Raw genomic sequence first — 16,255 nt, 5'->3', positions numbered from 1 at the left:
AAGAATAAAATCAAAATATTATGAGAAAAAAATCTAACAAGAAAAAGCCGTAATTTTATGAGAATAACATCGTAAAACTATGAGGGGAAAAAAAACATCATTTTAGTAGCATAACGTTGAATCACTAAAAACAAAGGTTGTGGAAAAAGTTATACTGTTAGAAGAATAATAAATAAATAAAATCATAATTACCAGATGAAAATTTACAAGAATGAACTTGAAATAGTTCAAATAAAATAACAGCAGAAATGGAAAAATCACCAAAATATTAAGAGAAAAATGTTGTAATCTAATGAGAAAAAGTCATAATTTTATGAGAATAATGTAATATTATGAGAAAAATAATGTCATTTTACTAGCATCAGGTTGAAATAAGTCGTAATTTTATGAGAAACAAACAAAAAAAAAAGGTTGCAGAAAAATATTATGGGAATAAAGAAGAAAATTTATACATGAATAGTTAAAAAAAAATAATAATAATTAAAAAAAACAATTAGAAACTGCTGTAATTTTATGGGAATAAAGTCAAAATATTCAGAGAAAAAAGTCACACCTTATTAATAACGGGAAAAAGGTCCCAATTTTATGAAAATAAACTCGTAATATTATGACAAAAAATAATGTAATTTTAGTAGCATAGCGTTAAAAAAATATGCTACACATTTTTTTTTAAAGTTGAAAACAAAACAAAATAAAAGTTGTAATTTTTGGAAAATTAGGTTGGGGAAGAATTATAATAAGGGAATAAAGTCAAAATATTACAAGAAGAAAATGTACCAAAAATATTTAAGAAGGAAGTTGAAATATTTGGAAAATAAAAAAACCAACAGCTAAATGTCAAAAAGTGGCAGAGTTTCATCCTTTCTATGTTTGACGATGTGGCACCATGTGGCACCATGTGACACCCCTACTCTAGTGGATTCATCCACAGCAAATGTCGTCGCACACATGCGTAGACGAAGACAGAGCAGTGCTGAGAAGAATGTGACATTTATTCCACAGGCTGCATCCAAGCTAATTAAGAGGCAGCTGTCAAAGCATTGTGTGCGTTTCAACGGCCACTCAAGTCCTTACGTAACATCAAGTGCCTAACAAAGCTTAAGGCCAGACTTTTGTGCAACTTTTGTCTTTTTTTTTTGTACAGAGGAGAGATAAAACGTACCTCTGGTGACAGAAAAGTTGCCTCCCGGAATGAGCTGCTTATCGCCTGCAAACACCTAGGAGGTTTTCACCTTGCGGGTTTTGCTTGTCGCTTACGCGGAGGAGGAACGAGCGCTCACTGGTAACGTACGGGTGGAAAATACCATCTATGCTAAGGCTTTCAAATGCAACTTGCTAGCTTCAAAAGTTCATTGACCGACCGGGAATGGTTTATGAGTCACCCACGGTAGGAAGGAACCAATGACAGCAGAACAGGAAGTGGAACTTACTGCGACGTAGGAAAGCGGTACAGATGTTCCACGCTATCCGTGCGGATTGTGTTGCAAATCCGGCTGCGAATAGCAAATAAACACGTGGAACTGGAATACCCGTAAAAGTGTGCTATTTTTGACACGCTAGGCCAGGGGTGTCCAAAGTGTGGCCCGGGGGCAATTTATGGCACACAGCTGTTTTATTATTGGCGCACGGCACATTCCAAAAATACAATTAAAGAAGACAATACAAAAAAAAAAACAGTAAAAATGGAAAAAAGAACAGTAATTTTATAAGGATAAAGATAAAGTATTAGGAGCATTAAGTCATAATATTAAAAGAAAAATAGCATAAAGTTGAAATATTAAAGACTGAAATATGTAATTTTTTTTTTTTTTTCCAATTTTAGGAAAATTAGGTTGGGTAAAAATTAAAATATGATAACAGAGTGAAAATATTATGAGAATAAGACATAACATTACAAGAAAAAAATGTACAAGAAGAAAGAAGAAATATCTGTAAAAATAAAAATAAAAAAGACAAAATGAGCAAAAATGCGCTACATGAGAAAAACTACTAATAGGTTTTGTCACCGATAAGAATGAGATGCATTTTTCTTTCAATATAAAAACTGTCTCTGCCTTACTACATGGGTTTTACATTTTCGAAATGCAAAAGTGGCCCGTGCATCCTTTGATGTTTCAGTATGAGGCCCTGAGTGGTGTCCAAACTGCAGGCCAGGGGCCATTAGCGCTCACGGTTTTTATTGACCTGCTGTACATTCTAAAAATAGATTTGAACAATTTTAAAAAAACAAAAAAACATAAATTTTAGAAGAATGAGAATAGTTTTGTTATATCATGAGGAAAAATAATGTTGAATTTGTTGTAATGTTGGATTATCAAAGTTTTTTTTTTAAGTCACATAATTCTGAGAAATGAAAAATTATGCTGCAAAAAAAAGTTATAATAACACAAGGATAAAGCCAAAATATCATGGGAATAAAGTCATATTTACGAGAAGAAAATTTACACTGAGAAAGCTGAAATAGTTGGAAATAACAACAGCAGAAATGGAAACAACAGCTGTTATTTTATGAGGAAAAAAATCAAAATATTAAGAGGAAAAAAGTCATACTGTAACAAGAAAAAAAGTTGCAATTTTATGAGGATAAATTAAAGCAGTTATTAATTATAGTAGTGTGGCAATATTATGGGAATAAAGTCAGAATATTTGGAAGATTATTTCAGAACAAAGTTGAAATATTTGAAAAAAAGAGTAAAGCTGAGATGCAGTTTTTTCTTGAAATATATTTAACTTCTTAGCATATCTCCATGTGACCCTTGCTGGAAAAACATATGGACACCCCCGACGTAGCTGCTGAGTCGTCTTGGCTAGCGGTCGGAGACGGTGTTTCTGTAAGCAACGTCAACACTGACTGCTGAAGCTAGTGGTAGCGCGAGTGCCACGTGGCTACTTTGTCCATCCACGGATGCTGTACATTCATGCTTGACTATCACAGATCTCTAAACTAGTTCCCATTTAGGCTGAATGAGATGGGCTTTCTGCCCCAAAAAATGGCCTGTTTTTCAAGACAAAATACATGAAATAAAAACATCCCCGCAAAAATATCCGCTGTGTGACAGCAGGTGACTTCTTTTTACACTGTTAACATGTGACTTCCAGCTAAAACTTGTCATTGACTGACTGAGAATTTGCCAAGCAGACCTGACGTTTGTTGCATGCTCGTCTTATTCATGTGAAAACTACGTCCATGAAGACACGTCACATGCTCATCAGCCAGCAAATAGAAGCTCGTGACCTCGAAGAATTGCGTTCTGAGCCTGGAGAACGTATCTCGCCTCCTCGCTCGCCGTGTTTGTCCTTAGTGGAAGGACCACTCGTCCTGCGCGTCAACCCGAGAGTCGTTTCCTCCCCGGCAGTGAAATGACCAATCACGGCCTGCTGATGCGACGCCCCGCGGTGAGCGTAATGCCGCGGTGCGGCGCGCCAACCTGGAAAAACAGAGCGGGCATCCCATCTCCATAAATTAGTGTGTGGCAAAGGGACGCGCCGTCTCCCGGCTCCTCCCTGGGAAGGCACTCCCCCGCTCTGCCATTCATGTGTGCTCAGATGAAGCGCGCACGTTGGCCCAGATATATGTTCTGCTTCTTTTATTCCCTCCATAGCTCTTCCTCTCTGCTTGAAATCCATTGCAGCCCTCCTCCTTCTCTTCCTCCTCCTCGAGGCGAGTAAGGGCGCAAACGTGAATTGCAATGGATTCACAGTTAGCGACTTAATTAGAGGCTTTAAATCACGGCCAGCAGACCCTGCGGCCGCACGACAGTGCATTGCAAAAGGATGCAACATTAAGTTTGTCAACACCGATCTCGGGAGTAACAGCATTCAAAAATAGCAGCTTTATGGTAACAGCATTTAAAAATAGCAGCTTTATGGATGCTGTTATTGTTAGCGACAGTGAAACGTGGCCTGTTATTATACACTGATATCTAGATCCACAATGTTAAATATTGCTTTAGTTGCCATTCTTCATAACTCCTAAGTACACAGCGTGGCAACAGGAAAATGGAAACAGTAAATTTACAAGAATAAAGTCAAAATATTGGTCAAATAAAGTCATTTTATTACAAATATGTTATTTATTTTAAGTCGGAATATTAAGACAAATATGCAAAATTAGGTTGTGGAAAAGTCAAAACATTATGGGAATAAATCATAATTACGAGAAGCACATTCACACAGAGAAAGTTGAAATAGTTGGAAAATTGAAAAAAACAGCAGAAATGGAAAAAACAGCTGTCTTTCTATGAGCAAAAAGTCAAACTATTAAGAGAAAAAAAGTCATATTCTAACAAGAAAAAGCTGCAATTTTCAGAGAATAAACTTGTTTTATTATGAGGAAAAATTATGTCATTTTAATAAAATTGAAATATTTAAAAAAAAATAAGTCGTAACTTTATGACAAAAAAAACAATGAATAAAGTTGTAATTTTTGGAAAATTTGGTCGTTTAAAAAGTTATGTTACAAGAATAAAGTCAAAATATTATGAGAATAAAATTTTCATGAGAAAGTTTGAATGGTTAAATGGAAAAAAAACACTGTCACTTCCATCCATCCATTTTCTATGCCGCTTCATCCTCATTAGGGTCGCGGGGGTAAGCTGGAGTCTATCCCAGCTGACTTCGGGCGAGAGGCGGGGTCCACCCTGGACTGGTCGCCAGCCAATCACAGGGCACATATAGACAAACAACCAATCACACTCACATTCATACCTATGGACAATTTAGAGTCGCCAATGAACCTCACCTGCATGTTTTTGGAATGTGGGAGGAAACCGGAGTACCCGGAGAAAACCCACACACACACGGGGAGAACATGCAAACGTGGCAAAGTTGCATCCTTTTGACCATCCTTTTGACCATGTGGCTGGAAAAACCTTTGGACAGCCCTGGAAGAATTGCAAGTCACGAGCTCAGCCCTCAGCCTTCATTCATAAAATGCCACTACAAGCTCAACGCCAATTCTTTACATTTTGATTGTGACGTCGCTACACTGCTCCTCTGTCGTAAGACACATTTTAGACCCCCAAAAATGTTAATGCAATCAGTCTTCATTAGACACAACTCTCTGCTATCGCATCCACGACGGGACAGAGCGGCGCTCAAGTGGGTCAAGCCCGGATGACGAGCCCACGAGGCCGCGCTAATGGAGCCACTCAGCGTCTAGGCCTATTAATCACGCAGCGAGACCCCGGGAGCTTAGCATTGATTGCTTTAGCCTTTGAGCTGAGCTGCGGCTGAAGGAGCAAATCTGTCAAATAAACTGACACTTTCTACAGCGGCTTGTCACAGCCAGAGAGAGAACGAGCTCACTTCATCGCAGTCACGCTCGGTCTGCTCAGAACGCAACAGAACATTCACAACAGGGCAGAAATGCAACGTTCCAAAAGTGTTGGAGATCATACAGTAATCAGAGGTGCTCCATATCATCCAGTGCTTCATTACTGATACTGATATCAACAGATACCGATACAGGCAGCAGCTCTTCCCTCAAACTAATGTGGTGTCATAAACACATGATGCTTATTCTTTACAAGTAAACACTGTGTATGCAAAATAAGACAAATACTGGAAGATGCAACATAAGTTCTAGAAAAAGGGCCAAAAAGCTACATGTGATTCTTCCTGAGGTGCGATATTAGACGCCCTCCTGCCCCCTGTGCTTTATGTTATGTTCCGCACAACAGGTTGTACTGGAGTTTTGGTTTTCCTTAGGGGCTAGCCGCAACGAAACGTTTTTAGGTCAAAACGGCAAACTATTTGATGATTTCATCCTCTCATCCACACAGAAACGGCGTTCTGGGTGACCTGAAACAGCAATTTCCAATGAGCTGACAAGCTCTTCCTCTGTTTTTTTTTTTTATAGCTCTTGATTGGCTCCTGTGAAATAAAGAGCTTCCTGGTCCTCATGGACTCGTGTGTGCCACAATATGCCATTTTATGACACAGACATATGCGGCTTATAGTCCGCTACGGCTTATATATGTACAAATCTGGTTTTTCCTCTATATTTAGTGGGTGCGGCTTACACACCGGGATTTACAGTACTTTTAGATTTAGAATTAAGTGTAGTTTGTGCACACGTGGAGGTAAGAAGGACTGGGACAAATTTAGGATTTGACCAACTGTACTTTTTGATTTGTCCTCATCAAATATCATGACATCACTCCGACCAGCACTACTATCAGGAGAACCATAATATAGAGCGGAGGGAGCCACCTGGCGTAGCCCAGCAAGGTCCACTGTGTTTGGACACATGGTCCGAGCAGCCGGAGCGCTGTATTCAGGCACACGCTCCGGTGCCACGCAACCTTTTGCACTTTTCAAACGCCGCGGCACAACAAGCACCCGGTTTGATAGAGATGTGGTGTTTCAGGTGACGGATAAGGTTTTTGTGTGCTCGATCGGATTTCTTTTCCCCCCCATCGTGGAGCACTTGGAACAACTAACACGCAAAATGTCTCTGAAAGCGAATGCTTGTTTACAAGTGAGCGATTTTCATGCCAATATCGGCTGATAATGGACATCCCTATCCAAAATCAGGGACAGCTGATGGAATAATGATGACTTGAGCCCACAGGGCGTATTTGGGGGCAAGCAAAGTGTGAGAGAAATGACACGGTAGGGTCAGAGAAAGCTTCCTGCTGATGAGTGACGTGGTAAAGCGCTTTATCAGGCTGAATCTTAATAGCGAAGCTGTAGGACACGCTGGCCACAGAAGATAATGGCTGCTGAATGCTTTCCATACACGGACATCTTCCGCTTCCCCCAATGCAGTGCTAGCTAAAACCCTGCAGGAGGCCACACAGGCACACACCTAAAACCTTTAGCATTTCTTTCCCCACACGGGAGGCAACACCTTAGCATGGGTGGACTTTTTTAATGAAAAGCAAGGGACAAATTTTCTTGCCTCCATCCAGCAGCTCCGGTCTGACCGGGACCGAGCAATCAATGTGATAAAGGCAGCGTTACTCTTCCAGTTAGTGCCAATCAATGTGTGAATGGCTGGGCGAGGCTATTGGAGTGGCGCAGCACAGAGTTATACAAGCTTGTAGAAGCTTGACTATCTCCTGCTGATCCACCATTAAGCGGGAAGAAGCTCTCACGGAACAGCCACGACTCTCAACTATTTTGCTTGTTAGCTTCCTTTGTAGCGAGCAAACAATGGTAATTAAAGAGAGAAGGGGAGTGGTTATTGCGTGACAACACTCAGATCTCAAATCTGAGGTGGGAGGTGGGCGGGCCGTCCTTTGAACGAGTCGTATATGGACAGGAAACAATGTACTACAAGCTGACCAATCACAGCCTTAACAAATGTATTTTGGAGGTACACATCACGCTACGCACAGAGACGTAAACTGGTGAAAAAATGCACAAATGTTGACAGGTTTGGAATGATTAAACAATGAATGAATGAATGATTATTATGGAATTATTCTGATGTGAGGCGCAGAGGGCTATCTGTGACTTTTTTTTTGTAAATTGCCGCAGGACATATTGCAAAAATATAGTTTGACAAGAAATAAAAATCTGAAGTAATTTTATAACAATGAAGAAAAAATATTGAGAGAAAAAAGTTGTATTCTAACGAGAAGAGGTTGTAATTTTACAAAAATAACGTCGCGATATGAGGAAAAATATCATTTTGTGGCATACAGTTGAAATCTTAAAGAAAAAACAAGTTATTTTTTAAAGCCGTAATATTATGAGAAAGACAACAGCAAACAAACACACACACACACACACACACACACACACACACACACGTACCTACAGTATGTGAATCTGCATTTTGCACATTTGGATCTTAATGAGGTTTTAAGTAGAGCTACAATAAGCAAAAGCAAGAAGGGGGAGTGAGACAAAAACATTTGGAACTTGTAATTTAAACTAAAAACAAAAAAAAGAAATAGGTTGTCTATCACCTGTCTATCACCTGATCAAAAGTTTAAGTCCCCAGGCTCCAAAAGCCAAAATCTGCTCAAAATGTTCATTTTCTGTCAGGCATTCACACTGTCATGCCCTCCTGATGGCTAAAGCTAAGAAGCCGGTGGTCGGATTGTCGAGCTGCATAAGCAAGGCCAAGGGGGGTCCATCATGATCTGGGGTGCTTTTTCATTCAGTGGAACACTGGAGCTTCAGGTGGTGCAGGGTCGTCAAATGGCGGTTGCTTACGTGCAGATGTTGCAGCGAGCATCCCTCATGTCTGAGGGCCCTCGTCTGTGTGGTAACAGCTGGGTTCTTCAACAGGACAACGCTGCAGTTCACAATGCTCGCTTGACCAAGGACTTCTTCAGGGAAAATAACATCACTCTTTTGGACCATCCTGCATGTTCCCCTCATTTAAATCCCATAGAGAACATTTGGGGATGGATGGCAAGGGAAGTTTATAAAAATGGCCATCAGTTCCAGACAGTTGATGCCCTTGGTGAAGCCATCTTCACCACTTGGAGCAATGTTCCCACTAGCCTGCTGGAAACACTCGCATCAAGCATGCCCAAACCAATTTTTGAAGTGATTAACAAGAACGGTGGAGCTACTCATTACTGACTCCTACTGAGAACATTTTTTGTTCTGCTTTGGAGAGTTTTTTGTTATTTTTTGAGTGATGGTCTTAAACTTTTGATCAGCTGATAAACAGCCTATTTCAGTTTTATTGTTGTTTTCAATAAATTACTTTTTCCAAAATGCTTTTTGTCTCGCTCCCCCTTCTTGCTTTTGCATATTGTAGCTCTACTTAAAACCTCATTAAGATCCAAAACAAAACAAAATAAAGTTGTCATTTTTGGAAAACAAGGTTGTGGAAAAACTTATAACGTTATGAGAAAAAAGTGGAAATATTTTGGGAATAAAGTCATAATTGCGAAAACAAAATGTAATGTAAAGTTGAAATAGTATGAAATTGAAAAACAGCAGAAATGAAAAAAACCCTGTCTAATATTACGTGAATATTGTCAAAATATTGAGAAAAATGTTGTATCCTAATGAGAAAAAAAGTTGCAATTTTATGACAATAAACTATTATGAGGAAATTTTTAGTAGCACAGAGTTTAAATATTAAAGAAAAATGTTTCTTTTTTTAAGTTGTAGTATTATAAGAAACAAACAAAACAAAATAAAGTTGTCTTTTTTCGAAAATTAGGTTGGAGAAAAAGTATTATAGAATTAGTCAAAAGTGTAGTCTTAATACAAAAAGTTTACGTAAGAAGAAAGTTGAAATATTTGGAAAAAGAAAACTCAGCAAAAACGAAAAAAATAAGAGCAAAGAAGTTCATACTAACAATAAGACGAGATCGAGGAAAAGGCTTCTTGAGACGTCATCTGTACTTCTGTGAAGAAGGTGTCGGACGTTTCGCTCCTCATCCGAAGAGCTTCGTCAGCGAACTAATAAGTGCTGGTAGCTTAGGCCTTAAATACAGTAAGAGTGGGCGGAATTGGTGTGCCAACACCCTCCTACTATAGGTTCCTTACACTAAGCCTGGGTGCAGTAGTGGTATAATCCTATCCTGCTGTTAACACCTCCGATAAAAGGGAAGTGTCGCTCCCTGAATTGGGTATGAACGACTCTGATACTGGCTCGTTAGCATCTATTGTTCTGGCTCGGCCCTGGCTTCACCTCATTTGCAAGACTAAGAGCTGTGGGTTTTGGTCTCAGTAACCTGCTGAACACAGGGTCCAAATTAAACCTCAAACCACCATTCCGATTCAATGATGGGTTCTGTTGTTTGACAAAAATAGCTTCCTTTACTCCTCTTTCAAACCATCTGTTTTCTTTGGCCAAAATCTTTACCTCGCTGTCCTGAAAAGAGTGATTGGTAGCTTTCAGGTGTAGATGTACTGCTGATTGAGGACCACTAGAATTGTCCCTGCGATGTTGATAAAGCCTTTTTTGGAGCATTTGCTTAGTTTCCCCAATGTAGTGCTCTTTGCATTCCTCATCTTTACAGTGGATGGAATAGACCACATTGCTTTGTTTCTGGTTTGGAGCCTTGTCTTTAGGATGCACTCATTTTTGTCTCAGGGTATTTACTGGTTTGAAATAGGTAGGAATTTTGTGTTGCCATAAGATCCTCTGGAGTTTTTCGGAGACCCCCGCTACATAAGGGACTACCACTCCTCTCCTTTTTGCTTCTGTGGGCTTTTGGGTTTCTTTCCCTACTCTCTTCTTTTGACATTTGTTAAAAGCCCACCGTGGGTACCCACAGGTTGAGAGCGCTCTCTGGACATGTTGTGTCTCCTTTTTCTTTCCCTCAGCACTAGTTGGTATTTGTTCCGCTCTATGTTGGAGGGTCCTAATAACCCCTAGTTTATGTTGTAGTGGATGGTTTGATTCAAAAAGCAGGTATTGGTCAGTGTGTGTGGCCTTTCTAAAGACCTCTGTAAGTAGCTGTCTGTCCTCTCCTATAATTACCTTGCAGTCTAAGAAGGCTAGTTGGTTCTCTTTAGTGTCCTCGCGAGTAAATTTGATATTGGTGTCCACCGCATTGATGTGATCTGTGAAAGACTGAATTTCTTGTTTTTTGATTATGACAAAGGTGTCATCCACGTATCTAAACCAGTGCCTTGGTTTTGTCCCTGAGAAGGATGTGAGAGCCTGTTTCTCCATCTCTTCCATGTACAGATTCGCCACTATGGGTGAGACTGGTGAGCCCATAGCACAACCATGGATTTGTCTGTAAAATTTCCCTCTGAACTGAAAATATGTAGTGTTAAGGCAAATTTCCAATGATTGGCAGATGTGGTCAGCACTAAGTTTTGTTCTCCGATGCAGAGTTGAGTCCTCGAGCAGTCTCTTCCTCACCACCGAGACTGCTGCTGAGGTGGGGACGGATGTGAAAAGTGAAGTCACATCATAAGACACCAAAGTTTCCTCTGGCTCCAATCTGAGGTCTTTGATGCTCGCCACAAACCCTTTTGTGTTCTCTATATGATGATCAGTGTTGCCTACCAATGGGGATAAGACTGTTTTTACATATTTTGCTACATTGTACGTGGTAGAGTCAATGCTACAGACAATGGGTCTGAGGGGAAACCCTTCCTTGTGAATTTTTGGAAGGCCATAGATACATGGTGTAGCCTCCCCAGGGTATAACCTATGATACATCTGTCTGTCAATTAGTTCTTCCTTCTCTAACTTTTGGAGACAGTGTATGATTTCTTTCTTATACCTATTGGATGGGTGCCTTTTAAGTTGCTCATATGTGTTGGCATCAAAAAAATAAAACGAGATAAAATAAATAAAAAAATAAGACGAGATGCTGTTGTTTTTCTTGAAAAACACCTATACAGTATGTCTAGAACTTGTTAGCATGTGTTGCTTTACAAAATATGAGAGTGGCAAAGTTACATCCTTTCATTTTTCACTGTGTGGCCCTCACTGGAAAAAACGTTTGGATACCCCTGGTTTAGAGCATGCCAATACAAAATGAGCTGTGGGCTACAAATGGCCCATGGGCCGGACTTTGGACACACTTGACCTGAGACTAATATTTGCTATGTGTTTTCTTGTGGTTAAGTTGCAATATTATTAATAAGAACTACTTGGAGAACTTTCTGGTATGTGTGACGGAGATATCGGGTCACTCTGGGAAAGATGGAGGGCACAGAAGGCAGAATTCAGCAGGGAGCAATGAAAGCACCTGCAGACTAGAAACGTGTGTAAGTGTGTCTTTCTTTCTTCCTCCTCCTATGTGGGTCAAGGTCCCGACAGGAAGCACAGCATCTCCTCATGAACACGTTGCTTGAAATCTCTTTTTTACTCCTCAATGTCAATGTCACCTGCATCTTTCAGCACAGTATACACTTTCAAGAAAAAAAAAAAAAAAAAGAGTGTGAATGCAGGCAGTTATGCGGGCATGCCTGCAATTCACTCAAAATACTGCAAATCCTCTCAGGATCATCCTCATCGCTCCCCACGCCTCCTCCTTCTCCTCTTGGGTTGTTTCTCAATCCAGACTTCCTCGCCCGTGTAAACAGAGGGGAACTTTATTTGTTACGGCACGTTTATCCCCATGACGACCGCGCTTTTAATTAACGGCTGACAAAGTGTGGCGTGTCGTGATTCCCTCTGGTGAGGCGTGGGGGTGGGGGTGGGGGTTCTCTTTATTAGGTGCAGTTAATAGAAGGCGCTGAACAAAAAGGCTGCCAGCAATGATTGGCAAGTGGATTTCTACGAGTTCTGTGTAGTTCATACACTGACTGGAGTAAAAGTGGAGTAATAAAGGAGAGCATGAGATAATGAAGTACGACAATGTGGAATACAAACAGCAAAAAGTCCAGTATGTCTCTATCCTGTTACACAGCACACTTTGGACCACCACCAGCACACTTTTTAAACTTTTACAGCACGAAAACAAACCAGCAGCCACCACGGTGGACCACGCTGGGCTGGGCGAGCATCTTACCTTTTGAGGTTCAGCAGCGCCCAAGGGACACCGGTGGGTGTTTTGAAGGCTGGAAGCAGTTTTTCACCCAGCTCCACTGCCTTCCTACGGAAAACCTGAGGACGGCAGAGAGACAAATTCATTATTCCTGCTCCAAAGACACACATGGGGAAGACGTTTTGGAATTCGACCAACATTTTCATGAAAATTCATGCCAAAACTTTGCATTTCTTCTAGACTTCAGCACATCCACTGCGCCCACCAGCCTGCTTCACTTTGTCTTTGGTGATGCCACGATGACGGAAAAGCAGATATAGAGCAGGAAACGCAATTTATGGTCATGGAGGAAAGAGGGACAGGTGTGTCTCTCCTGGCTACGAAATTCAAGTCAACAACAATTTTAGTACAATAATGCAAGAGGAAGATGGGAAAAACCTCTCACATGATGGAATGGATTTTATTTCACCCTCACAAAATGGATTTTATTTGTCCAAAGGGCGGCCCTGGGGCCATTTGCGGCCTGCTGCTCAGATTTTCTTGGCTCAAAAAAAAAAAAAAAAACAGCAAGAATGAGAAAAGGGTACATATATGTGTGTGTGTGTGTGTATACATATGTGTGTGTGTCACAGCCGTTTTTCCAAATTAAACAAATATAAAAATATATAATGTAGCCCTTTATATACTGTATACGATACAATACAGATGATATTTTTATATTTTATACATATATAATGCTGGCAAAAAAAAAATCTATATATACTGTATATAATGATAAATTTTACATGATTAAATTTCTGCATTTTGTATTTAAATTATGCCGCTTGCTCTATTTTTCCTGTTGTTGTTTTTTTTTTTGGTATAATTCTATTTCGACAATGTGCTGCGGGCCAATAACAAACAACACCCCCGCTTATTTTATTGCACTTGATCAGGGTCGAGCCCGAGACGTCGGCTCTGTGAGCAACCACAACTCTCGTCGACTATTAAGCTTGTTAGCTTGCTTCATCTTCAGTAAACAATGGTAATTAAAGGGAAAAAGGGAGTATGAAATATGCGTAGATGTTGGCAGCGCTGCCTTCCATTGCATCAAATATAAAGAGTGTCATCTATTCCGTCATGTGTCATCTGTAGCATCCACTCCCAGACATCTCGCCCCCTCAAGGGGGAGCCCTCTGCAGGGGGCGTTAAAGACGCAAAGGAAAGCTCAGGAGGCCTTTTGGCGACTCCTGCGGAGGATGGTGTCAACTATTTCCTCTGCTCTGAAGGCATTATTTCTGTCTTGGTGCAAGGCCACAGTGTACTGTATATACAGTAGTGGATGTAAATATACAGTATAATACGTATAAGGTGTTAAAAATTTGAGATACAGTGCTGCCTCCTTGAAAAATAGCCAAAAAGCCTTGATGAAAAAGTCAATACCAGCTTATGGATTCTAGCTTTTTCATTCAAATGACTTCCTGGTATAAACTTTTCATGCTAAGAATACGCCATGGTGCAGGGTGCAGGGGTGTCCAAACTTTTTCCAGCGAGGCCCACATAGTGAAAAATGAAAGGGTGCAACATTGCCACTACGATATTTTGCAAAGATATGCTAAGAAGTTATATATATTTCAAGAAAAACGCATCTCAGCTTTGTGATAAAGAGCATTAATATGAACTTCGTCTTTGCTCGTTTTACTGTTGCTTTTTTAAAAAATTCTCCAATTATTTAAACTTTCTTCTTAAATAATCTTCGTACATTTTCTTTACGTAATATTATGACTTTATTCCCATAATATTTTGATTTATTAAGTCATTCAATCCCAGTCATTTTTCAAAAGACAACCCCTTTGGTACCGGCCATTTTAGACGATTTGGAGTGATCTTTCAAGGCACACAGACTATTGTGTTCTATGGCTATACAAACATGGAACTGACCAAAACAAGAATAAGACCCCCGTCTTTCATCAGAAAAAAAAGTTTGTTTCTACCTTTTTACCAACTTGAAAAGGGAGAAAACCAGCTTTTTGTGAAAAGATACATTTCAAGCATACCCCTTCGCTTTGGCACAAATATTTTTCGCTTTTGTGACAGTGCAAATATCTAAACAACTATACCAACATAAACAATACAAAAAATGGGTTGTTTTACATCAAAAGAACCATTTATTTACAAATATAACTAACAAATATAACTAACATAATTTTCACATTTGGAACTGAACTATGTGTGTGCACACGTGTGCGTGCATGTGCATGCCTTAAAATTTCCCTAAAATGCGTAACCCTCTGCACGCTACACTCCTCCATGCTCTCTCACTTCGTCCTTCCTGTCGTGTGTGATTCTTCCATTGAAATGACCCTGCCGAGCTCTTATCAAATGCACTTCTGCCTCGTGGCTGTTTTGCATCTTCACATCTTTTTGCCTCTCGTGCAAAAAAACGTAAAAGACGTACAAATACGTTGTTGGGATCGGGTGTTCGTGATTATAAAAACATACAAATACATCTTTTTTTCTCTGGATATTTGGACTTTATTCCCATAAAACTACAGCTTCCCCCCCCACATTTCTACAGTTTTTTCCAACTATTTAAACTTTCTCTTGAAAATGTTCTTATCGTAGTTCTGACTATATTTCCATATTTTAACTTTATTCTCGTTATATTGTAACTTTTTCCGCAACCTAATTTCCCAAAAATTTGTAATTTATTTAGTTTTGTTTGTTTCTCATAAGATTATGAATTTAAAAAAAATTTTTTTTTTACATTTTTCTTTAAAGGGATAGTTCATACTTGTTGTATGACATCGTATGACATCGCGCTGTCGCCTGCGCATTCATGTGAATGTGACAGATGTGACATGTGACACTCGCATCTTCTTCTGCTGTGGAACACATACGTAAACAAGATGGCCGCGACGCTCCGTCGTGGAGGTAGATGTGAGTGTCTTTGTCACATACACAGGAACGCAAAGGCCACAGTGCGCATGGATACGGCGGGAGACAGATATAACGCCAAGTGTTTTGTGAGGTTTGAGTTTTTTGAGAAGGCATTTATGTGATGCACATCGTTTGAACGCATATTATTTTGAGAAGCCAAGGTCTTGACTTAATTGTCCCCATCAAGTAAGTGGAACTACGTTCTTCATCACGGAAATCTGACCAGAACGGGACTGAGGAGACCAAGTCTCCTCAGACTTGGTCTTACTGGTCCTTATTGGACCAATAAGTCGCTGTTATTGGACTACAATGCTGATGGGGATGTCATACAACTTCATGTAAAAATAAATCTGAACTATACTTTTAATATTTCAACTCTATGCTACTAAAATAACGTTATTTTTCCTCAGAATATTATGAGTTTATTCTCGTAAAAATTGCAACTTTTTTTCTCGTTAGAATACAACTTGTTTCCCTTAATACTCTCGTAAAATTACAGATGTTTATTTCCATTTCTGATGGGGTTTCAACTTTTTTCTTGTGAATTTCCTTCTCACAATTATGACTTTATTCCTATAATATTTTGACTTTATTCTCCTAACATTATAACTTTATCCGCATCCTAATTTTCAAAAAAAGTTTGTTTTGTTTGTTTCTCATAATATTGCAGCTTCTTTTTTCTTTAATATGCCAACTTTATGGTACTAAAATGATGTTATTTATCCTCTTAATGTTACAACATTATTTGTGTAGAAATTACACATTTTTTCTCTGAATATTTAGATTTTACTTTAGATTACTGCTGATTTTTCAATTTTTGCTGTTTTTTTTTTCCTGTTTTAATACTATTTTTAGAATGTGCCATGGGCCACTAAAAAACAGCCTTGGGCCACACCTTGGACACCCTCCCACAGTGTGTGTGTGTGTGTGTGTGTGTGTGTGTGCACTGTGGGGGCAGTGTT

The 16,255-nt window shown here is 39.6% G+C and overlaps 1 protein-coding gene across 1 annotated transcript in view; it reads right to left on the bottom strand.

Annotated features, from left to right (window-relative positions):
• Positions 1-16,255, bottom strand: part of man1a1 (mannosidase, alpha, class 1A, member 1) — a 156,428-nt gene that overhangs the window by 17,656 nt on the left and 122,517 nt on the right. Inside the window, exon 5 of the mRNA XM_054760921.1 lies at positions 12,399-12,493. Within this exon, the coding sequence (XP_054616896.1) occupies positions 12,399-12,493 (95 nt within the window). The remainder of the gene's footprint in view (positions 1-12,398; positions 12,494-16,255) is intronic.

The sequence above is a fragment of the Dunckerocampus dactyliophorus genome, chromosome 19, assembly GCF_027744805.1.
Source record: "Dunckerocampus dactyliophorus isolate RoL2022-P2 chromosome 19, RoL_Ddac_1.1, whole genome shotgun sequence".
Classification (NCBI taxonomy): Eukaryota; Metazoa; Chordata; class Actinopteri; order Syngnathiformes; family Syngnathidae; genus Dunckerocampus; species Dunckerocampus dactyliophorus.
This window is presented reverse-complemented; position numbering and strand designations above follow the sequence as displayed.